The sequence below is a fragment of the Leptodactylus fuscus genome, chromosome 8, assembly GCF_031893055.1.
Source record: "Leptodactylus fuscus isolate aLepFus1 chromosome 8, aLepFus1.hap2, whole genome shotgun sequence".
In the NCBI taxonomy this organism is placed as follows: Eukaryota; Metazoa; Chordata; class Amphibia; order Anura; family Leptodactylidae; genus Leptodactylus; species Leptodactylus fuscus.
The window spans coordinates 70507721-70532978 of record NC_134272.1 but is presented as its reverse complement, the minus strand read 5'-3'; the positions used below and the strand labels follow the sequence as shown (position 1 = coordinate 70532978).

The 25258-nt window shown below is 42.8% G+C and overlaps 1 protein-coding gene across 5 annotated transcripts in view; it reads left to right on the top strand.

The window, feature by feature from the left end:
* RAPGEF4 (Rap guanine nucleotide exchange factor 4) overlaps window positions 1–25258 on the top strand; it is a 207868-nt gene that overhangs the window by 181968 nt on the left and 642 nt on the right. For all 5 annotated transcript variants that reach the window (XM_075284118.1, XM_075284117.1, XM_075284119.1 and 2 more), the window contains 9 exons: window positions 2624–2770; window positions 6471–6568; window positions 6672–6797; window positions 8443–8621; window positions 10779–10869; window positions 14492–14542; window positions 16199–16286; window positions 16533–16597; window positions 21904–21958. In XM_075284118.1, the coding sequence (XP_075140219.1) occupies window positions 2624–2770; window positions 6471–6568; window positions 6672–6797; window positions 8443–8621; window positions 10779–10869; window positions 14492–14542; window positions 16199–16286; window positions 16533–16597; window positions 21904–21958 (900 nt within the window). The remainder of the gene's footprint in view (window positions 1–2623; window positions 2771–6470; window positions 6569–6671; window positions 6798–8442; window positions 8622–10778; window positions 10870–14491; window positions 14543–16198; window positions 16287–16532; window positions 16598–21903; window positions 21959–25258) is intronic.

Genomic DNA, 25258 nt, shown 5'->3' with positions numbered 1-25258 from the left:
AATTGTTGCGTTCCTTGTAATTCTTCATCAATTGCCCGGACTCTAGCAGAGCTGGAGATGGAGTGTGAAACAGGCGGCTTCTGCTATGCTGGGTTTCATATTCCATCCACTCGCTGTAGCAGGGGAGACAAACGTTGTAGCCAATTACAGATACAAAGGTCAGAGTATGAAAGAAACAAGGGGAAGAAAATTGGTTGGTTAAACGGCTGTATCAAGTGGCCATAAACAATCTGCAGAGCAGAGTTTCAGGTTGTTCTGGGTCAGTTTACTAGTAAATGGTTTTTCTTTCCATACAGTCAGTTCACGAGTCATAGAGCAGACAGCGGTCCTGGCGTAAAGGGTCACATCTTTTCCTCCTAGCGTGGTGCAGGAATTAATCTAAATGTTCAGGAAAGGTATTCGTATATCCTATGCTCTAAGACAAGCCAAGTTACTTCCAGATTGTAAACCATACCGAGTGCACATCTGAGCAACAGACACATATAGAGACATGTGCGGAATAATATGTGCACTGAAAGCCATAACATTAAAACCACCAATAGGTTCATCAAGCAACATTGGTCATCTCCTACATAAAGCTCCCGTCAAGGAGGAGGTATATATTAGGCAATAGGTGAATAGTCTCTTCCTAAAGTTGCTGTTCTAGAAGCAGAAGTGTAAAGATCTGAGTGACAAGAGCTAAATTATGATGGTTTGGTGAATAGGTCAGAGATCTCCAAAATGTCAGACCTTATGGGGAGTTCCTGGTGTGCAGTGGTTAATACCTAGCAAAAGTGCTTCAAGGAGAAACAGGGGAATTGGCAACAGAGCCATGGGCGCCGAAGGTTCATTGATGGGCAGGATCTGACGTTCATCATCATGGTGCCAGCAGCTATAGCGGACCAGTGTAGAAGTAAATGTAGCTTTCTATGGACATAACTTAGTTAAAAGAGATGGCCAAGGCTTAAGGGGGTTTTCAGGCTTATTAATTGATGACTTATCTTTGGGAAAGGTTATCGACTGAAGATCAGCAGAGATTCTTTCAGTTTTTCAAAAGCGATTTGCACTTGAAAATCATGTACACGAGTCAGTTTTCTGATGCCAAAACCCAAAAAGTGTGGATGGCACTTCAGCATGCTAGTCATGATCCCTAAGTAGCCTGAAGTGTGCTGTGTGGCATAATTCACACTAATGGAGAAAGGAGGCGACTAACTGGTATACGGAAATTTGTCAATCTTGCCTTCTGGGCATGACGTTACTTTGAAATAACTGCCCAGGGACCATGAGTAGTAAGCTAAATTGCCGCTACCCTGCGATTAAGTGTATTTGCATATGCCAAAATGATTTTTCAGAAGCCGATATCTTTGGGTTTTGGCTTCAGAAAGTTGACTTGGGGGGGAAAGAGTTTAAAGGGCAAATCTTCATTTTGGTTGGTCTGGCTGCTAGTTGGGTTGGTTGTTCGGCTGTTGGTGCTGGTTGGGTTGGCTGATGGTTGGGTTGGTTGGTTGGCTGCTGGTTGGGCTGGCTGCTGGTTGGGTAGGTTGTTTGGCTGTTGGTGCTGGTTGGGTTGGCTGATGGTTGAGTTGGTTGGTTGACTGCTGGTTGGGCTGGCTGCTGGTTGGGTTGGGTGTTTGGCTGTTGGTGCTGGTTGGGTTGGCTGCTCATGCTGGTTGGCGTTCCAAAATGACCAGTTCCCTTTAAAATATTAGCACTGACATAGAAGGCTGTCCTCAACCTGTCTCCTCCGTAGATCTCCAATCTAATCTCCCAATACCTTCGAACATACAAGCCTGGGTTCTTACAAGACCTTCTTCTTTATTCTCCACTTATTTGCTCTTTACACTGCCATCTCCAAGATTTCCCATGTGCTTCCACATACTTACCTCGACACATCAGACTGTTCCCCACAACACCAGCCTAAAAAACCCTGGGAAGCCTACAACCTATTCTAACCATGCTGCCACTACAATGCCATCTGAACAGCTTCTATGCCCACTTAACTTTGTCTTTTGCTTTCCTTGTACACTATAAGACCTCACTGGCTTGATCTTCTTTCTCTCTAGAGCAGTTTGGTATTTAGTTAGTTTATTGCACTTGCCTTTTACATTGTGTACGTAAGCCATACACCCAGGAACATCTGGTAGGCTCAAGAAATAGGGGGTAACCTCCCGAACTCCTAGAATAGGTGGGAAATCTCCTACATACGACGTCTTCGCATCACAAATAGCGGTGTAACCTGCACATTTTTGTGCTTGCCACTCAAAAAGGGTACATGGCACGCCCCTTCAATGGGCAAATGGGCATGATGATATGGAAAGGGCATATAGCCACCTCCAATGCTCTATGCACCCAAAGCTTTGCCAGCAATGGTTGGCAAGTATAATGTAAACCCTCTTCATATATTTAGCGCCGTGGAACCCCTCTAATTTGTAAGGTGTTACGGAATATGTTGGCGCTATATACATAAATTTACTATTATGGAATGAGATAAAAAATAATAATGTGCATGGGTACAGTCTCGGTACAATGCTGGTGCGAAATAAGCAATAGGAAGTAAATAGAATTCCGTTCCATACTGTGTTCCTCTCGGTAATACATGTCATGTGTTCTTATTACCTCTAATGCCTGTGTTTTGTCTTCACAGTTCTTTTCAAGGTGTACTGCATTGATCACACATACACCACCATACGTGTACAAGTGTCTGCCTCGGTGAAGGAAGTGCTGTCTGCCGTAGCGGATAAACTGGGCTCCGGAGAATCCTTGATACTTGTGAAGATCAGTTCTGCGGGAGGTACCGTCTGACTATCATTCCCTCCACTCCTAGAAAATAATTTAAAAACTCAAGGTTAAACACACAAATAGCAATGGTTTTATCCCAGCGTTTTGGGATAATTTCAGTTGATTACAAACAACAGTCTGATCCCCTACTGAGTAAATAGGCCAAGCTGGGTGCTGGAAGTAGGTCTTTGCCGAAGACGGCTACAGTGCCGCCTTATAGGGTAACAGAGTTGCCATTTCCCAAAATATTACTAAAATGATCAGCTAGCGGTGTGCGGGAAAACGACTCACTTTACAGAAATGGCCCTTCACAGCGCACAGTGTCCTTGTCTTGTTACTGAGAAAACAGCTCAAGAAACTTGCTAGCAAATAAGGGTAAGCAGACAAGGGCTTATTGATCTGCCCGACTGCTCGATAGTGAGCAGGGCTAAAATGTGGCTCCAAGTACACCCTTCACTGGAAACTTTGATTCTAGATGAAATATAGAAGTTTCTTGTTTTTCCAAACTACGGTTCATGAGACGAGTTATGTATTGGAAAGAGAAGAGGTCAGAAATGTTATGATGTGTTGTGAGAGGATGGAAGAGAGTATGGTAGTGTGCCGCTCCAGATATAGATGGATAGATATATAGATATTGAAATATATGTATTTAGGAAATAGAAAGATATCTAGATAGATAGCTAATTTTACATATGTAGATAGATAGATAGATAGATAGATAGATAGATAGATAGATAGATAGATAGATAACAGTGGTGTAACTAGGAATGGCTGAATTACTTATCCATAAAAGTATGGTTATCTCTGCATTGCTTCCTCAGGGATATGTTTCTACTCCTATTAAAGGCCCCTATGGGATGCTTTTATTAGTTTGGGAGACATTTTGGACCTGAAAGGCTCCCTTTATGTAGAAATAGTAACATAAATTTAATTAATGTCCAGTACATGGTTGAGGGGATATCATCACTCCGTAGGGAGAGACCACCATATAGGTGTGTGGAGTCTTATTAAGCCATGAGCGCTCCACTGCAAAGGAACATGGGAAGAATATGCAAATCTGACTTCCATGATGTAATTAGGATGCCAGTGCCTCAAGTATGCACACCAATAGAGGGCGCTCACTGAGAATGTGCAAGTCTGTCTTCCATGATGTAATTAGGAAGACAGAGTCTCAGTCAAGCAAAACCTATAGAGGGCGCTACCTTTAACATCCTGCCGACCTTCTCAGAGGCCTTTGTTTGCAATGATGTTGGGATTTAACCAGATACAGTCTTCTCAGCCAAGGACAGCTGTTTCGATGTACTTGGAAGATAGACTTGCACATTCTCAGTCAGCGCCCTCTATTGGTGTGCATACTTGAGGCACTGGCATCCTAATTACATCATGGAAGTCAGATTTGCATATTCTTCCCATTTCCAGTACATGATCATACATAACATACCCCAAACTATCTTTTCAGCATTATAACCATCAGTATGTGTTTGGCCATACATGATTAGCCCGCTCCTCTATCCTGGCAGCAGCAGTGATATCGCAGGTTCGGGTTATATCTCTCAATTATTTCCTTCACACGGAGTCTTCAAACAAACTCTGGAAACGTGAGATGAAAAGCACTTACCCTTTACTATCAACACCCTGCAGTATGTTTAGATAGTACCACATTCTGAGGGATTTACTATGTAAACATGAAGGGGGACAGCGCGCCATTATTACCCACCATAGCCATGGAAACCTCTTTATTTTACAACAGCAGCCAGTGTTAATGTGTAATAACCTCTGCAATGGTGTGAAGTGTTCCCTCTCCAAAAAAAACCTTGACCTATGTTCAGGCAGATTGTGCTTTACATTTGTTACATGCGCAGTAACGTGGGATGAATTGGCCTTGGCTTTATCTGTACATACACCCGATGTGTCTGGAGCTGGCTTGTAATGCATTGTCTGCATGACTACTACTAGAACTCAGGACCGCTCCCATGATTATTCAGGTGTAGCATTCCCTACTTTATAAGTTTATCTTTCTTTTTTTTTTATCCAAGTAACATCCTTACAAGGTGGTGTATATTTGATGACTGGTTTCCTTTACAATACAACTGCCAGGAGAGGTGAGAAGGGGGACAATGCTGCGGTCAGTGGAAAGGAGGGACAATGCTGCGGCCATTAGAAGAGTGATGGGAAGGGGACAATGCTGCTGCCAGTGAGGAGCACACTAATGCTGCCGCTAGTGATAAACTGGGGTGTGTTTGACTCTTCTAGGGAAGTATTTTGTGTTGCACAGAGGTGGCCCTGGGAAGGAATTTAGTGCTGCATTAAGGTGCAGTATGTGGTGCTACTATGGTGGTATTTTTTTTGACAAAGATGGAGAGGTATGTTATGCTGCACTGTGGTATTGGGGGGTTCTAGGGGTATTTGGTTGCCACTGCTGGGGTAATTTCAGCGCTGCTCAAAGGTATTTGGTGCCATGGGGTAGTATTCGTTCTCTGATGAGATTATTGCAAGGCAAAGAATTATCTGGTGAGAAACCCTAACCTAATGTGTATGGCTGAATTAGGTTTGTTTAACTCAGATAACTGTTCTGTACTACACTTTTTAGACCACAAATCAATAAACCAATCGCTATACACACCAAAGAATATTAATAGAGGTTAGGTCTGAAAACAGCAGAATTGTGAATGCAGCTCTGAAGGCTGTAAGACTCGATGACTACTAGTAAAGCTCTATATTTCCATGGTGGTTCTTCATAGTACATAAAGTATATAAATGTGCACAATACCTACTCATACCTCCCAACTTTTGAAGAACTGAAAGAGGGACAAAATGTGCGTCGCGCTACGCGCGCCGCGGCAAATTTAGCTCCACCCACTTTTGTGATGACTTCACCCATTCTCATTCATTTTCCATGTGCCCCCACACAGTATAATCCTCCTACAGTCACCCGTAAATTATATGTCCCCCCTCTATCTCTCCCCCAATTTCATATACACTCTTCATTTGCCTCCAGTTTCATGTCCCCTTCATCTCATGTCCCCCATCTCTGCCCCCAGAATCATGTCCCCCCATCTCTGCCCCCAGTTTCATGTCCCCTTCATCTCATGTCCCCCATCTCTGCCCCCAGAATCATGTCCCCCCATCTCTGCCCCCAGTTTCATGTCCCCTTCATCTCATGTCCCCCATCTCTGCCCCAGAATCATGTCCCCCCCATCTCTTCCCCCAGTTTCATGTCCCCTTCATCTCTACCCCCAGATTCATGTCCCCCATCTCTGCCCACTGTTTCATGTCCCCCCATCTCTGCCCCCAGATTTATGTCCCCCCATCTCTGCCCCAGTGTCATGCCATCCCCTCCTTCATCTGCCCCCAGTCTCATGTTCCACCTCAATGTCTACACACAAAAACCACTTACACTCACCTTTTCCTCGCTCCCCCGCCACTCTCTCTGCAGTCTCACTAACAGAGTCACTAGCTGGAGTGCAGCGGCAAAGCAAGAAGCTGAGCTGTGACACCTCCTTGCTTTAGTCGCCTACGTATTCAACTCAGATCTGCGTCCTCCAGATGCAGATCTGAGTTGTAAATCGGAACATACCTCCCTCCTAACGGGACCACGGGACAGGACACTGAAATTGTGAATGTCCCGTGGAAATCGGGACGTTTGGGAGGTATGCCTACTGTATATTCTATATGTGTGTGCTCTTATATCGTACTCTTTATTTTACTTCCAGAGAAAGTTGTTCTGAAACCAAATGACGTATCTGTGTTTACGACTCTCACTGTGAATGGTCGGCTCTTTGCTTGTCGTCGAGATCAGTTTGATTCATTGGTATGGATATTGATGTTTATTTCTTTTAATTGTAATATATATTAGCTTTCCACAGTTAAAGGGATTGTCTTAGTTTGTTTGATGTTGATTCTGTGTGTTATAGACTCCACTTCAAGAACAGGAGGGCCCGTCTACCGGCACCATGTCTACATTTGAACTTATGAGTTCTAAGGACTTGGCTTACCAGATGACAATCCATGACTGGGACCTCTTCAACTGTGTCCATGAGGTGAGTAGATCGTGTCCATGACATGTCTTCAGTATTTTACTTTTTACCATTACTCCACCACGACCATGACCCCTCTTTGGATAGCTGCACATTGGTACAATGACTTGTATGTCAACATGTCCCATTTAAATACATATACTATACAATGCATAGGTGTAGTAATTGGAATTATGGAAATATTACATAAGAAGAAGGCTATTTAAGGCACAGTAGTCCTACGTCTATCGACATTAAACATTGCAAGGCATTACCGTCACTTAAAGGGGTGTTTCCATAACTCTTGTTCTGAAGCCTGCAGGCTCTGTGCTTTCTTCACTTCCTGGATTTCTCGGCACATTGGTGGGCAGGATTTCACTTGCTTCTGCTATCTGCTATATTTGCAGTCAGTAATGAGGGAGTGGTTGTAAATGCATTACCACAGTGTAAAGCTGATGTGGAAACTGATGTAGCAGAGCTGGATTTGAGTCAGCTTGCATTACATACAGAGGTAACAGACTCCTTATCTCAGCCCTTATCAGCCAAATTCAATTAAACCGGCTAATAAGTGGAAAAATTGAAAATAGACAGCACAGTAATCCCGGGGCTCTCACCTCCCCCCTCCCCTATCTGAGGAGCTTCTCAGTTTCTTGTCAGCCCCTCCCTCCCCCCTGAGAGCAGGCAGCTACTTCACTTGGGAATTGAGCAGATAAGCCCAGTGGCCATAGAAACGCAGTGTCAACAATGAAGTGAATAAATTAAGATAGCGGCCAAACAAAGCAGTTTTGATAAAGCAATGTATTTAGGAAAAGTTTTAAATCCACATAAACTAGCAGTATAGATAGGATGCTTTTCATGGGACAACCCCTTTAACAAAATGCCTGTTTTTATTACCTTTCCTCTAAAACCGATTTTCTCCACCTTTTGAAGCCAAGTATCCCCAAGTGACAAGGAGTTCCAATAGAGTACCCCTAAGGAAGCAATAAGATAGAAATGTCTACAGAATTAGGTTATGGTGTCATAGGCTGTTTGGAGCCTGCGTTGGTGGTTCTTTCGGGCTTGAGCAGCATGTCAGAATCATGGGTACCATGCTTGAGCCCATTATAAGCTAATGTGGCCCTTTAGTGGGCATTGGTGTCTGTTGGGTGATGGATCTGGCACGGTGCAATGGCCTCTGTCCAGAGAAGAGGTCCTGGTTTGCTGTCCTGCTGGTGGTCCCTGGAGCGCCTCCTGATATTTCCCAATATCTTGACTGTAGCTTCTTCCCATGACTTGGCACAACCCTCTCTTGGACCCATCACCTCCTGACGTTTTACAGGCTTGCCCCCTGCTTGCAGGATTTTACTCTCTGCTTATGAACGCACGTGTGAACCAACCCTGACACTAAGCAAATACAATCAAGGCCTGGTCAAGCCGATTTTGAGTGAATACCAGCACCCCTTAATTCTGCCCACTTGTTGTTCTGGACTGCCCATACACCCCAGACTATCGCCCCTTGATGTGATTACATCCTTTATACCCTTATTTGCTATATTACAATACTACAGGTGCTGTCATTTAGATTTGCTTATCCTTTATGATATTGACATGTTTTTTTTTAATTACTACCTGAATGAGGATCTTCATAGCCTATGGAAGTAACGTATTATTAACTATTTCCTGCCTGCAGCTGGAGCTAATCTATCACACCTTCGGGAGGCACAATTTTAAGAAGACCACGGCCAATTTGGACCTCTTCCTGAGACGTTTCAATGAAATCCAATTCTGGGTTGTGACTGAAATTTGCTTGTGCCCTCAGCTCAGCAAGCGCGTGCAACTCCTGAAGAAATTTATTAAAATTGCAGCTCAGTAAGTACTTTTTATGGCAATTTCCAAAAGGGTATGAAAAAAAAATACCTAAGGTGTATTTTTATATTTTAAGTGGATTTTGCTTTTTTTTTTTTTTTTTGTGCTTTACTGCCATTTACGACTTATTATTCTCCCTACTCTACAGATACTTTTTAATAAAGATATAATGCCAAAAGATTTTTTTTTTCCAGTGGCCTCCAGAAAATTGTTCCCGTTTAGACGGGAGGACTGACTGCATATCCACAGTAGGCCAGCAGCATGACCTCTGACAGCCTGGTACCGCACTCCTATGGCTTGTCTATTTAAGCCCGCGGGTTAGCAGGCTGCTTTTTTTTTCCCTTCTCAAAATCCTTTTCGCTTTCAGCAATCACATTTAAAAAAAAATGCTAAAGGTGTTTTTCTTCTACCGTTCATAGCCTGAAAAAACAGCGGGGCGCCGAAAAGAAACAAAAATCCTTTAAAGACATAAATTTCAAAATGTGTTCACGTTCCGCAGCGGGATCCGGGAAAATACTTAATTACGACCAATTAAAAATATAACAATCTCCAAAGACAATGGAATTCAGAAAAAAAAAAACCTTAAACAGAAATTTGAAAGTGCACGGCAAACAAAAAGACGGAGCGCTAAGTGCAGGAGCCCAGTCAGTCTGGCGAAAGTCGTGTTTTTATCCTTCTAATGTGGTTAATTTAGTCGCAGAAAGAAGGCGACTGTTTACTTTTATTTTACTAGACCTTACGCCGCGCTAAAAATATAAAGGCTAAGTGGACCTTTTAGTGCCGGGGGCTCCCACCGAGACTTCCAAAGCACAAATATAAGGAGACAAAAGCCGAGTTGGCATTAATCAGCCCCTGTTTCGACATCGATTCTCTTAAAGTGACCTCACATGGGATTTCTTCGACAAGTTAGGCCTTGGTTTACTAGAGCATGCTCAGTTTCAACTTCATAAAACGAACATAGATTGATTCTGCTTTTTTATTAAACTATGCCTGATATCTTCAAACATTCATTATGTACGGCTAAATCCTTCCTTAGGCTGAGGCCCCACGATGCGGAAACGCAGATTTTCTTGTTGCAGGTTTCGCTGCATTTTTTTAAGCCAAAGCCAAGAATGGCTGCAAAAGGAATGGGAAGTATACAGGAAGTTCTTAGGCCCTATTCACATCTGCATTCGGGGAGTCCGCTTGGGGACTCCGACAAATGGAAACCTATAGACATTAAAAAGTGGTTACCAGAGAAACCCGCAGATCCCATAGACTATAATGGGGCCCGTGTGGATTCCACAAGAAACATGCGGAGAGAAAAGTCCTGCAAGCAGCACTTTTCTCTCCACATGATTTGTGCGGAAACCACACAGACCTCATTATAGTCTATGGGGTCCGTGTGGTTTCCTTAGGTAACCGCTTTTTAATAGGTTACCATTCGGAACGGACAACTGAACACAGATGTGAACCGAGCCTTGAACTTTTCCCTTCTGCTCAATCTACTTTTGGCTAAAAAAAAAAAACCACTGCAAAATATGCAAAAAACAAATAAACTGCGTTTCCGTGGTTGTCCCTGACAGATGACATTGTTTGGCCACCAGTCAATGTTTAATGTATATGTTATATTTTTTGGATTGTATTGAGCTCGAATTGAAAATAGTATAACTTGGGCTAAGACGACATTCACATCTGCGTTCAGAGTCTCCAGTACATACGTCAGACATCGCCAGACAAAAAAAGTTCTTCAAGCCTGATTTTTTTTTTCTTTCCTGATACACACACCCAATAGACCCCATTATTATGAGAACGTCCCTCGGGCTCCATTTGTGTACATCATAGAGTGGATTTGTTTTTCCATTTTTCTGGTCCTCCAATTAACCAGAAGAATGGAGCCACACATAGATGTGAACCACAAGACAAATGTATATCACACAGTATTTTACTTTTTACAATGGCACAGTGAGTGACATTTGGCAACAGTCATAGCCCTTCGATCAGATGTATACATCCTGAACATACGCTCACATGATAGGCTCAAGTAAAGCGTATACAGACAAATGTATGGTTTTACATAGCATGGCATATATTGTACAATTGTATTTCTTGTATGTGGGGCACAGGTAGGAGAATCTCGTGCTATATTAGTCTCATCCAATGTTAACATTTTTATTTTAGTTGCAAGGAATACAAAAATCTAAACTCTTTCTTCGCCATTGTCATGGGACTGAGTAACGTAGCTGTGAGCCGACTGTCATTAACATGGGAGGTGAGTACGTGACCCCCTCTGATAAAAAAAAATAATACGTCATAACCATTAATACAAGCAAATATTGGTAAATGTGAATGAATTGGTCTCAAACCCAGTCTGCTTGGAGGCACAGTGACTCTAGGAGCTCTGACTTTTATCTCCTATCATTACAATAACAGGGTAGTCCCAGTCTTGCATTTTTCTTGCTCTGGAGGACCTGTCCTGTCTTGCATTCCTCAGACAACCTTTGGATTTTAATGGACACGGTGTAATGCTTAATTTCCCCTGTGGTGGCGCTGCAGGAAAACTGAACACTTACTGTTTTCTCACTGATTGCCAGGGGGATTTCCAGCACTGGGACACTTTGTGATCTTCTGAATCTGAAAAGGTTATTATGTGGTTGAATTCAGGTGACCCTATTCTATTTATCTGTTGGTTTGGGTTCTGCTGACAGACTCCCTTTAAGTACAGTATTTTAGGAAAAGCATGGTTTTACTAAGCCACTTTACTTATTGCACCGTAGATGATGTCATCATAATTAATAGGCCTGATATACTAGTAAGGGCGGGTTCACATCTGTGCCCTGATCTCCGCTTTTAGGTTTCCGTATTCTGCCGACAGGAGACGGAAACCCGGCAGACAGTGTCCGCCTGTGAGTGTTTTGTGGTCTCTGCGGCAAAACTGTTTTTTTTTTAACTGGACACAAAGTCCTGCATGTCCGACTTTGTGTCCAGTTAATAAAAATGGTTTTGCCGCGGAGACCACAAAACGTTCACGGGCGGACACTTTGCAAACCCATTCAAATGAATAGGTTTGAAAAGTGACTGCCAGTTTCCGTCTCCTGTCCAGTTTCTTGGGCAGAAGACGGAAACCTAAAAGCGGAGACCGGGACATAGGTGTGAACCCACCCTAAACTGATGAGGTCAGCATATTTGATATACTAGTAAGCTGATGATGTCAGCACATCCAGTCACCTGCTTATTATCTACGTAGAAAGGTCGGGGACCCGAACCAGCCTACAGCGAAACTGTTCTCTCTGGATGACACAGATGGCACTTATTAAATCAAGCGCCTGTGACTTCTCAAATCTTCCTATCTAAACTTCCATTTCCCTTGGATATCCCCTTTAATAGATCTAGCTAAACATTTGCGATGGCCTAAGCTATGTGCGGAATATGAGAAGGAATATCTGCAGTTTTATCTCTTCAGAACTGCGCTTCTTACCAGCAAGAACATCCGGTAGGCTGAACTTAGACACCCCGGCTCTTGATATTCTTCTCATCTGCATGAAAACAGCTTTTATAATTGATTCCTTGCAGAATAATATGAGCCGAATCGGATTTGCTTGCCTGTCATTTTTATCTTCCCCCTAGTTCTGAGATGCCATATTTTCCTGGATCTGCTCTCTAATCATTTGCACTAGTTTTCATTCCCCAATTATTGCTCAGACAATTTAGATGGGGAAATGTTTACTGATCGCACTGATTGTTGCTCATAAGTCATAATGCCAATGTGATTAGTATTTCAATGTTTTCACAGTTGGCTTGTGAATATTACAATGCAATTACCATTGACAGATGCATACGCATAAAGAATGCTATTTTTTCTGCACTTGGCAAATCAGAAAATAATAATTGTGTTTTGTTTATGGCACAAGTTAGTTACAGCAACAAGGTTACAAATATCAATATTAACCGTACACTAAATGCGCCAATTTATCTCTGCTGCGAGGAAGACTGTTTAAGCCCTGCTGCTATTATCGGGAGCGTAGGAACAATGTATTCAGCGGGGAGAATCCGAACAGCCCTATAACTACTGACAGTACAAAGCAGCCCTGGAAATCTCATGGCGTACCTTAAAGGGGAGCTTTCGCCTCCTCCACCATCTTCAACCCCTTTGCTCCACTGATTCTAGCACAGTTGGAATTTTTTTTTCTAACCCCCGCCATTCCTGAACAATTGATGCTGTTGTTTCAGCACCCAATATGCTAATTAGGGTCGCTACTGTCAGCTGGGTGGTCTTGACAACCTGGGACCTCCCACTTGACAGTAGAGTGGCTAATTAGCATATTAGATTGCTCAGAAACAGTGGGGGCTAGAGAAAAAATTCTGATTGCATCGGAATCATTGGAGCAGCGACCTTTGAAGGATGCAAAGAGTTGGAGATGGGATGTTCCCAAGATAACATTCACGTTTCCTATGAATGTACAAATTGCATATGTCACTAGAAAAACCCAATGAAATCCCCTCTTCCCTGCCACTGTTTCACCTATATATGCCCTGTAGTCTATTTCTTTCCAGGTCGAGCATGCTCAGTGTCTCTTTTTCTTGTAGTCCAGGCGTCTCAATGCACAATGATGAACAGCAAGAGAGTTGGATTCATGGGATACCTCTTGTATTGACTGGCCCCCAATACTTTAAAGGCTCCCATATTCATCTGAATCCACCATTGGGGAAGAGAGAAGCTACTACAAGAGTTGTCTAGTAGTGGTTTATTCCTCTGTTCTCTTGGAAAAGACATGCATCCTCGGTCATGCTGAGTGTTCATGTATATGGCGAAGTCTAAAGGAATAGCTGTCCGTCAAACAAGTGCTCAGACAACAGAGCCATTGAAGTTGCATACCTGCAAATTGTACGAGAATAAAGTGCCCTTGGAGATGATGTTCTCTGCAGTGGGTTTCGGGAGTTAACGTCCCATAGATTAGTTGGTGCCAAACACTCCCAAAATTATTTAACACCACTCTTGTAACAAATTAAGTTTGGCGTATCTGGCACATATCCTGGGTGTTAAGACATTACAGCTGACAATAGACAGTATTGTAAAGTATCGTCGGCAGCGGTGGGTTAAACTTTGTAACCGCAGGCATAAAGCCATAAAACAAAAGCAAATACCATAATACTACATGGACCGACGCCACATGTCCCGCAGTATTGAGTAGAGCCCCGGAACTAGTAATAAATGCTGACATTGTCTTGTGTACATCTTACAGACTGAGATGTATTTTATATCCAGCACAACTTAATGGGGTCATATCTGTGCCAGTGCGGAAACCTACAAATGTGCAAATAATATACATATTATTAGAGGGATTGAACCAATATACCAAAGCAGCACAGAGTATTTTAGAGAGTTTGAAATGTTTTGTACAAACCCTAGGACATGCCAGAGGAAGACTATGTCACTAAAAAACCAACGCAATCCCAGCGGCCTGGGTCCTAACGCAACTATCAGGGTTCGGCCACAAAAGGTATAGGATTTCTAGCAAAATACACTGGGGTATATATTTTTGCAAACAGAGATATACCGATATTCTGTATTGCTGTAAGACGTGACCCTAAAAATAATGTTTTCTGATGGTTCCAAGTTACTCCAATCCAATGCAGGGGGCACACATGTACAAATCTCATTCCCCTGTTAGGGGAACATTGTATGCACAGATATCTGAGCGCACTGCTCTTCCTGTTCTGGATGTTCACTGCAGATTTTATACAAGGGGTTGGAATCTGGGATAAATCCACAAGTAACATATTTTTCCGTAGATTTGCAGAGTAAAAATTTGCAACTTATCAGTAGTGTCTTTATATTATCTCACCGATGTAATATTGTCCAGACGGTAAATAATGTCAATTCTTTCTTACAGAAACTTCCAAGCAAGTTCAAGAAGATCTATGCAGAGTTTGAGAATTTAATGGTGAGTCCTGGTGTGTGCTAATGGAGTCCTGAGGAGGACTTGTAGGGTCGCTGACTGTGAGGATTATGTTTCCAGGAGGTACAGAGCGGTCATCATTGGCACGGCTTCCTGTAGCCAGCTTATGTGAGATCTGCCATAGTGAACTGCTTACCTTCGTCTTCACGAGGAAGGAAGAAGAACATGCTTTATAAATAGTTACCAGACAATGTCTATTTAAAGGGGTTTCTCAGGACTTAGATATGCCAGGTACTGCATCGAGGTCTGAGCTGCAGTAACCAGGACGAGCCACTATACAGCACGCCATGCTGCGTACTCCATACACTTTGCTTGTTGTGGACATTAGCTGATTCATGGTGCTGACACTTCAATATCTAAGTGCTAAAATGCCCCTTGTATCAATTATATCTACGGAAACTCCGGCGGCTTCCCTATAGGTATAATGGAAGCAGAAAATCCATAGAGGAAACTTCTATGGACTTTCTGTGAAAAGCGCTGCGGCACAAACTGCAATGTGTTGCTGCTGTTGTATTTTCACGCATCGCCTTTCCGCTACGGTCCACTACGTGGGACCATAACCTTAAGGTGATTATACACATTAGATGAACATTAAACCTGCCACTTTTCATCTAATGCATATGGGATTTTTATATTTTTTCCTGATGCCATATCAAGGGGAAGTAGTGTCGGGCATGTTGGAGTTCACGCATTGCGCATTCGCTTATTCTCATAGTCGATGAGCCTCTCTCTATTGCGAGCATATCAATGCTCAGTTAAACTAGTATGCTCAGTTACTGTATGATTGTGCACTAGGTCCCATGAGCTGCAAGTTACGCTTGGGGTCGTAAGGAATAGCTGTCATCTATCTGCTACCTTTAGATATTGTCAGCAACAAATAAGTTTGGGTCCATTACTAAGGCTAGCGCTGTTTCTCCATTGTTTGGGTCTGTCAGAGAGCCGGAACAACAGAAAGGTGAACTGTCAAAATAGTGGTTACACACAGAGCCCGGCAGACCCTATTGACCATAATGGGGTCTGTCTTTTTAAAAACGGGCCAAGAAAAAAAACATGGGAAGAATATGCAAATCTGTCTTCCATGATGTAATTAGGAAGTCAGCTGCTGTTGCCTAATTACATCATGGAAGACAGATTTGCATATTCTTCTCATGGTCCTTTGCGAAGTGGAGTGCTAAAGGCTTAATAAGTCTCCTCAAACCTATATGGTGGTCTCTCCCTAAGGAGTGATGATATCCCCTTAACCAAGAAAAAAAAGTCAGGCTTTTTCCTCCTTGTCTGCTAATGTGAACGTAGTCCTAGTCCTGACATGATAGTAAGTCTACATGCACACTTCACTTCATCTAGTGAGCCTGGACAGTTATAGCCCCCATCCTGAGCTTTGCCCCAGACTCATTGCCGCATACATGGGCCTGTGACAATACACAGTCATGTATATGGGGCCATATAGACGAATGGAGCAGTGTGGTAGCCATGAACAACAGCTAGCACATGGTAGTGTGTATAGAGCCTAATGACTTGTACCCGGGTCACTGGAACTAAATCCAATGCTTCTACTGACATATACATCTACACGTACTACATCTTCTCACTGTGATAGATCGGATATAAATCTTAGGTGTTCTTGCTTTGTTCCTTTGTAAGGACCCATCTCGAAATCACCGAGCTTACAGGTTGACCATAGCCAAACTGGAGCCCCCGATCATTCCTTTCACACCTCTACTCATCAAGGGTAAGTCCTCTTCTGGGTACGGTATATAGATGATGTATTTGTTCTTTGTCTAGAACATATACTATATATTGTATATATATAGTTATGTACACGGTAAAAATAAGAAAGAAGTGTCCAATTATAATAGTAATGTTCCCTAGGGTTAAATAACAGAGTGTGAATAGTGCCCTACATTGCCTACATACTGTAACTATATTCCATCCTCTTGATCTCTCTTGACTATGCCTCTTTCCCATTGTTTTACAGACATGACTTTCACCCACGAAGGGAATAAAACTTTCATCGACCATCTGATAAACTTTGAGAAAATGGTAGGTTGTTTTTGCTGCCTGCGCCCGTATAATGTGAATTAGATGCAGTGTCCGCAGGAAGGTGGATTCTGTTGTTCTTGCTATCATAAAGCAATAGTAACATATGCCACCCAGGAGATTAACAATAAACAGCTTACACTAAGAACAGCCATATCCAGTATTTATTGCGCGTTATTTGTCCCATCCCATCTGTGAGCCGTGCTCATTTGTGATGCTAAATCACGGTGTAAGGAAAGTCATTATGTAAATGACTCTAATTGAAATATTTAACTTTAAAGACGTCTTTAACCTCTTTGGCTCATTAAGCTAACATTAGTGTCTTACGTTGCCTGGTACGGCGAGCCGTTCTGGAATCACTTGTGGGGTTTTAGGACATTTGGTAAAAATAAGTTTACTATTGTTTGTGTGTTCTGTGTTTATTTTTACCCCCTACAATCGGCGGATAGTTCTGCAAGGACTAATCCATTCTGGAGATCTACGGGGAAAAAAATGTAGATAAAAAATATCTTCTTCTGGGTGTCCGGCTGTGCGCCCAACCTGCAGACACCAGAGCACCGCGTATCTATTCCTGGGAACCCTCCTTATACATACTCATTCCCCTTAGTATATAGACAGCAATTACATACTAATCTGCTTTTTTCTCACTGGCAGATTAGTAATCTGTAGTTTATAGACTCCATGCACTGACGCCCTGGTGAGCCAGTGCACGCCTTGTGTTTATACACAGCAGCCTATCGGAGGAGGCAGAGCTTCACATAAGGATAGAATAGTATTTTCAACCAATAATGAGTCAGGGTGTGTGTCTCAGACTACCTCAGACTCCCTGTAGGCAATGTAGCTATACTGCAGTCATAGATCATAGCTGATTGGTTAACATGTAATAAAATGCAGCTACACAGCAACAACAAAGGAATCAAATAGTAGATAATGATTGTACAATGGGATTAAAGGAGTTTACCAGCTTCCAAAAATCTACAAATACACCCACAGCGGTGCTAAATGCTCACTGGTCCCTTGTGCACCGTTTGCTTGGCTTTATTTTACTTGCTGCTCCTTGTATCTCCATTATTTACATGCAGTGAATCAGTGGACAAACTACATTTCCCATGATTCCTCTGCCTGCTCTCACTCTATGTACCACTCCCTTTTCCAGTCTCCCCTGTGTGCAAATTCCTTCCTTGCCGCAGGGTCTTTTTTGTGTAAGAGTCTCTGTATTTTGTCTCACTTTTTCAGTCTATGCAGCATCGCTCTCCACTGCATATAAATAAAACACTTCCATAAGTAGCCTTAGGCTGGGGCCCCAGGTTGTGGAAACGCAGCTTTTTTTGTTGCAGATTTTGTTGCGTTTTTTGAGACAAAGCCAGGGCTAGATGGAGCAGAAGGGAGAGGTTTAAAGGGATCCTATCAGTCAGACACAATTTTTTGTAGGAACCACGTCGGAACAGCCTTAAGAAAAGCTATTCATCTCTTATCTTTCGTCGTCTTCTCCGCGCTGCCGTTCGCCTACAATCCCGGTTCTTGTCGGTATGTAAATGAGCTCTCTCACAGCACTGGGGGCGGGCCCCAGCGCTCAGACAGCATTGGGGGCGTCCCCAATGCTGCGAGAGAACTCTCTCCAGCGCCTTCTCTTCTTCAGCAGCGTCATCTTCAGCCTCTTCTTCTGGCGGTGGCTTGTAACTTCTAAGGCCTTGGGCAGAGCAGACTGCGCATGCCCACAGACCATGAGAAAAAGGACATTTACAATACTGTGCAAGTGGTCATTTTCTCGTGGCCTGTGGGCATGCGCAGTCTGCTCTACCCAAAGCCCGAGGCCTTAGAAGTTACAAGCTACCGCCGGAAGAAGAGGCTGAAGATGACGCTGCTGAAGAAGAGGCGGCGCGAAAAAGACGACGAAAGGTAGGAGAAGAATAGCCTTTCTTAAGGCTATTCCGATGTGGTACCTACAAAAAAATTGTGTCTGACTAATAGGATCCTTTTAAGAGCTTTCTATATATTTCTAATTTCATTTGTAGCCATTCTTGTCTTTGGCTCAAAAAACCGCAACAAAATCTGCAACAAAAAAGCTGCATTTCCTCAACATGGGGTCTTAGCTTTAAGGGGCAAGGAGTTCACGTGCTGCTATGATGTTTTGTTTGCTGACTGAACTGCTCAGGGAAGGGTAGTGTGTTTGCAAACGAAATATCACAGCTGTGGTCAATGACCTGAAAATAAATGACATAAGACGTGCTGAATTTACACAGGATATACATTAGGAAGTCTTTTGTATTGATACATCATGTCATTTGGATAACCCCTTTATGCACATGATGGAGGCTGCTTATTCTATTAGATTTACATGATAACATACTGTTAGTTGTCCTATGAAGTCCAACAATTGCTGATACAACAAGATTGATCTAGAAAAATCGTGAGGAATTGATACACAAAGTTTATTGGAAAATTGTACAACTTTTCATTACACAAACAATAACAATCCCTTTAAGGAGAGAACTAGAATATAATATTTACTATCTTCCCTATTTCTGTTCCGCACCCCTAGTAGGTTATCTAGTGATTCCTACGGTATAAATATCTGCGATTGTCATTCTCTTAGCAGTTAATGCTTTTTCTAATATACAAGTTGCAGCAAGTGTCCAGCACTTCTCATCTTCTATCTTGAGGGCATTTACAAGACCGAAGAGCTTGTAGTCACGTTACAACCACGACACCAACGAATCCGACATATCCTTAGCGAGTTAGTGAATATTTATAACAATTCTGAGGTCATGTCATAGGCTTTAAGCATTGATAATCCTACGCTGGGCCGTGCCATGTCCCCCGCACAAGACTCCGTGTAACCGGTGGGAAGTTATAAATAGCCGTCTGATACCAACAGCTGCTGGATATTGTAACAAGGAGTTATATAATATGTTATTAGAATTAGCCCTGTGTGGAAAATAGAACAGAATGAAATTGAAAACTTGCGAGTGAGTAACACTTATGTATAATTGTATGTTTCTTCTCCTCTTAACCTAGAACATTACTTCACCAGTCCCGATTCTGAGCAAAAAGAAGGAAAAAGAAGCTCAGGGATGTAGTTAGTAGAAAAATGTCTGCACAGTATAGGCAGAAAGGTAGTATTTGTAGGCCCTTAATGGGATATGGTCACTCCTTGGGGAGAGACCACCATATAGGTGTGTGGAGACTTATTAAGCCTTTAGCACTCCACTTCGCAAAGGACCATGGGAAGAATATGCAAACCTGTCTTCCATGATGTAATTAGGAAGTCAGTTGCTGCCTCAGGATTGCAAACCAATAGAGGGCGCTCACTGGAATGTGCAAACCTTGCACATTTCAGTGAGCGCCCTCTATTGGTTTGCAATACTGAGGCAGCAACTGACTTCCTAATTACATCATGGAAGACAGATTTGCATATTCTTCCCACAGGCGCTTAATGTTTGTTTCATCCACAGTATAGGTCATCAGTATCTCATCCTTGGGGGTCCAACAACCAGACCCCACACCGATCAGGTTATCCGGCAGTCTCCAGGCATCGGAAGCCATAGCAGTGAATGGCACAGAATTGCAACTCTGTAGGGGCCACACGGTGGCTCAGTGGTTAGCACTGCAGCCTTGCAGCGCTGGAGTCCTGGTGTTCAAATCCCGCCATGGACAAAAAACCATCTGCAAGGAGTTTGTATGTTCTCCCCGTGTTTGCATGGATTTCCATCCCATATTCCAAAAAAAGACATACTGATAGGGAAAAATGTACATTGTGAGCTCTATGTGGGGCTCATAATCTACATAAAAAAAAAAAAAAAAAAAAGAATTGCAACTCTGTATAGTGGTGGCACCCAGGAACCACAGCTCTGCCCCGTTTACTTGAACAGGACTAGACCTGCTTTGGTTCCTGTCTACTGCAACAGCTTCCAGTGTCTGGAGCAGGAATAACTGATCTGTGCAGGGTCGGTCCGGGTGTTGCACCCCCACGGATCAGACACTGTTGAGTGGAGAATTCAGAGTAGCACAGTGTACAGAGCTGAAAGACCGCTGTGTAGTGGCCATACTGGGTTACTGCAGCCCGGCTGCTATTTACTTGTTCCATCACTTGACTTATTATATACGTTTTCTCCTTTTGGAAGCAATGTTTCTATGGAAGAATATAATAATAATAAGGCCACAGGTTGATCGTGGGTGCCTATATATTCATATAAGGTTCAGAATAAAGTTACATTGTAAGAATTGGTGAGCAGGACACCTTAGGGCTAGTTCACTCGGGCGAGGTTGGCAGCGGATTTTGAGGAGGAGTCCGCCTCAAAATCCACTGCCAAAAATCGCTCCCATTGACTTCAATGGGAGCTGCTCGCTTCTTTTTTCCTCTAGCTAGTAGCGGAAAAGAGAAGCGAGCTGCCCTACCTTGCCACGGATTCCACAGCTGAATTAGCCATGGCGTCCGCGGCGCGAAACTCCCGTCCATTCGTTTGGAATGTGTACACGCGGAGTTCATTTAACTCCTTGTGAACTAGCCCTTAAAGGGGTTGTTCACATCTGGCACATGATATATGGCTAATAGGTGAAGATCCCAGAGAGGTCAACACCTATCTTTAGAATAGAGGTCCGCAACCCAAATTCCTCCTGCTGAAGCCTGGTGACTCCCATAGAAGCAAATAGAAAAAGCCATACAACTTCAGCCACTTCTTTATTAACTCTCTGCCTGGCTTTGGTGGCTAGTGGCCCTCTTGCAAGGCATCACAGAGGCTGAGGAACCACAATTCTGCAGCTAAATCCTGGACATTAGTGAGATAAGCTGTGGACATGTTAATGTCCTTGGTGGTGGTGGTGGTGCTTCCATACATTATTTTGGAGCAGTTTACACCCTGGGATAGACTTTATGTTTTTGGGGATAGGTTTCACGTTTTTGGACCCACATCAGAAGATATTGTGATGTTATATACAGCTTAAAGGGGTTGTCTGGGATATTTTATTATTGCGGCAGGAGGCCGGGAAAGGTTCCCCATTGTCCTATGCCGCTGTCCAGTCTCTGCGGTGCCTCGGGGCTTTTCTGGCAGAAGTCCCCTCCAGCATATCACTGCCTAGGGAGGACACTGGACATGACTTGTAGACATCTTGAATGTCCCAATTCCTTGCAGTCATGTGTGTCAGGAACCAGACAGCCTAGGACATCAGGTGAGTATGTTTTTTTTTTGGGGGGGGGGGGTTTCCACCTTCGCAGCCTCCTGCCGCAATAATAAAATATCCTGGACACCCCCTTTAATGCTGTCTCTTGTTTATACTGCTTTAACTATGTTACTTTTTTCTTCTTCTAGCGCATGATTGCAAATACAGTACGAACAATGAGATACTGTCGGAGCTTGCCCTTCAGTAAGTTACATTTACCATCAAAGTAATTTTGTATGATTGTAGCGCAAGAGACACAATATTATGTGACACAATTTCCATATTTATCATAATGACTTTAGAATCCGCTCCACTTTTTCTGTTAGAATCCTAATTAGGCTGCCATCTTAGCGCGCTTGTGTGATTGTCTAATGACGGGCCGGACAGACGCAGCGCTGAATATAAATTATACAAGCACAGACAAGCAAATTACATCTGGATAGTCAGACCTGGAAATAAGATGAGATGTTAACTTTACTAGATTACCAGGTTATTATTAGACTGTGACATTCCCTTATATACAGCACAGAATCAAGAGCGTCTAAATGGCTCATTCCAACCAACCAATGTTACTGGAAGACCTGATGTTAAAGGGAGTCTGCATCCTAAGCCAATAATGGTGCTGCATAGGAGTAGAAACATATCTATGTGGCCACATACAGTCTTATGAAAAAGTTTGGGCACCCCTATTAATCTTAATCATTTTTAGTTCTAAATATTTTGGTGTTTGCAACAGCCATTTCAGTTTGATATATCTAATAACTGATGGACACAGTAATATTTCAGGATTGAAATGAGGTTTATTGTACTAACAGAAAATGCGCAATATGCATTAAACCAAAATTTGACCGGTGCAAAAATATGGGCACCTCAACAGAAAAGTGACATTAATATTTAGTACATCCTCCTTTTGCAAAGATAACAGCCTCTAGTCGCTTCCTGTAGCTTTTAATCAGTTCCTGGATCCTGGATGAAGGTATTTTGGACCATTTCTTTCTACAAAACAATTCAAGTTCAGTTAAGTTAGATGGTCGCCGAACATGGACAGCCCGCTCTCAAATGATCTGAAAACAAAGATTGTTCAACATAGTTGTTCAGGGGAAGGATACAAAACGTTGTCTCAGAGATTTAACCTGTCAGTTTCCACTGTGAGGAACATAGTAAGGAAATGGAAGACCACAGGGACAGTTCTTGTTAAGCCCAGAAGTGGCAGGCCAAGAAAAATATCAGAAAGGCAGAGAAGAAGAATGGTGAGAACAATCCAGGACAATCCACAGACCACCTCCAAAGAGCTGCAGCATCATCTTGCTGCAGATGGTGTCACTGTGCATCAGTCAGCAATACAGCGCACTTTGCACAAGGAGAAGCTGTATGGGAGAGTGATGAGAAAGAAGCCGTTTCTGCACGTACGCCACAAATAGAGTTGCCTGAGGTATGCAAAAGCACATTTGGAGAAGCCAACTTCATTTTGGAAACAAAGATTGAGTTGTTTGGTTATAAAAAAAAAGGCGTTATGCATGGCGTCCAAAAAGAAACAGCATTCCAAGAAAAACACATGCTACCCACTGTAAAATTTGGTGGAGGTTCCATCATGCTTTGGGGCTGTGTGGCCAATGCCGGCATCGGGAATCTTGTTAAAGTTGAGGGTCGCATGGATTCCACTCAGTATCAGCAGATTCTTGAGAATAATGTTCAAGAATCAGTGACGAAGTTGAAGTTACGCCGGGGATGGATATTTCAGCAAGACAATGATCCAAAACACCGCTCCAAATCAACTCAGGCATTCATGCAGAGGAACAATTACAATGTTCTGGAATGGCCATCCCAGTCCCCAGACCTGAATATCATTGAACATCTGTGGGATGATTTGAAGCGGGCTGTCCATGCTCGGCCACCATCACACTGAACTGAACTTGAATTGTTTGTCCAAAATACCTTCATCCAGGATCCAGGAACTGATTAAAAGCTACAGGAAGCGACTAGAGGCTGTTATCTTTGCAAAAGGAGGATCTACTAAATATTAATGTCACTTTTCTGTTGAGGTGCCCATACTTTTGCACCGGTCAAATTTTGGTTTAATGCATATTGCACATTTTCTGTTAGTACAATAAACCTCATTTCAATCCTGAAATATTACTGTGTCCATCAGTTATTAGATATATCAAACTGAAATGGCTGTTGCAAATACCAAAATATTTAGAACTAAAAATGATTAAGATTAATAGGGGTGCCCAAACTTTTTCATAGGACTGTATCTTTGAAACAATGCAGAGATGATCATATTTTCATGAATAGGCAAATCAGCCTGCAAGTGCATTGGGGGCGGGGCCTGATTTGCAAGAGTTATCTACAGATAGCTGGAAATGTTTGGGCTCTCCTCTGGAATCACTGGCCAATGTCTCCTTTTTAGTTGTGAATGTTAACCTCAGCCTTTCTTTGCATCACAGTTGTCTGTAGGTAAAGCAGGCCCCACCCCTGGTGCACTTGCAGACTGATGTAATGGATATGTACCTTTGTTTCTAAGGTTTACGGGGTGATGAACCTTCTTAACAGGTTTACTGAAATTCATAACCAAAGTCTTTCAAGTGTTAAGGCAACCACACCCTAATTAACTGCAGGGACCCCATTAATAGGACACCCATAATATCCCAGCATAACAGGATTTCTGCCAGGAGTAACTACAATAGCAAACAAATAGCTGAGAATAGCCAAAGTGACCATCATATAGGAGATTCAGGATTACTGAAATGTAAATATAGGACAAATACATGCAGGCAAATACACTCAATTCTAGCATCTACTATGCAGGCACGACACAGTAAAAGCACAATCTATGAGCACAGTCAGTCTGCTTGTTGTCTAATAACATCCTAGTTGTAACTACACAAGCAGTAAAAAGTAGATACAAGTACATAGAATACTTATTTTTTATATGTTGTAACGTGTGAAATGTGCAAAATGTACAGTCCTTTGCACAGAGAAAGCAGTTTGAATACATGTATGTAGCCTGTGAAGAGAATCAGCCCCTCCCATCTGCATTCACTGTGCAAAGAGAGAAAAGAATCTCCCCCTCCACTCACTGTGATCCTGTCTTACCCGATGGTGGGGAAACTTCCGTAGTAACAGGGAGGGAACTGCAAATTAGCTAGAAGGGAGACACCTAGTGGCAGATATCTACTTTTTCTCCCCAAAATACTGACAGTTTGGCAAAGTGTTCCTCGTGGCACTTCTGGCATGCATGGCACAGGTTCATCGTCTATAGTGTAGTACACTGTGTTGTACCTAAACTATCAGCTTGTTGTATTTTCAATACAGAGGGAGATGAAGTCAAGTATCAATCCTAACACACAAAGGGGGCGTTCACACTACCGTTGGTGTCCAACAACTAATGTCTGTGCAAAATCTTGCGCAGACATTAGCATCGGACACTAGCTGTGTCCGTGACATTTTGCATTGATTTAAATGGCCATCGGGTGCGTTCTTTTACACTCCGTGTCTGTCCTT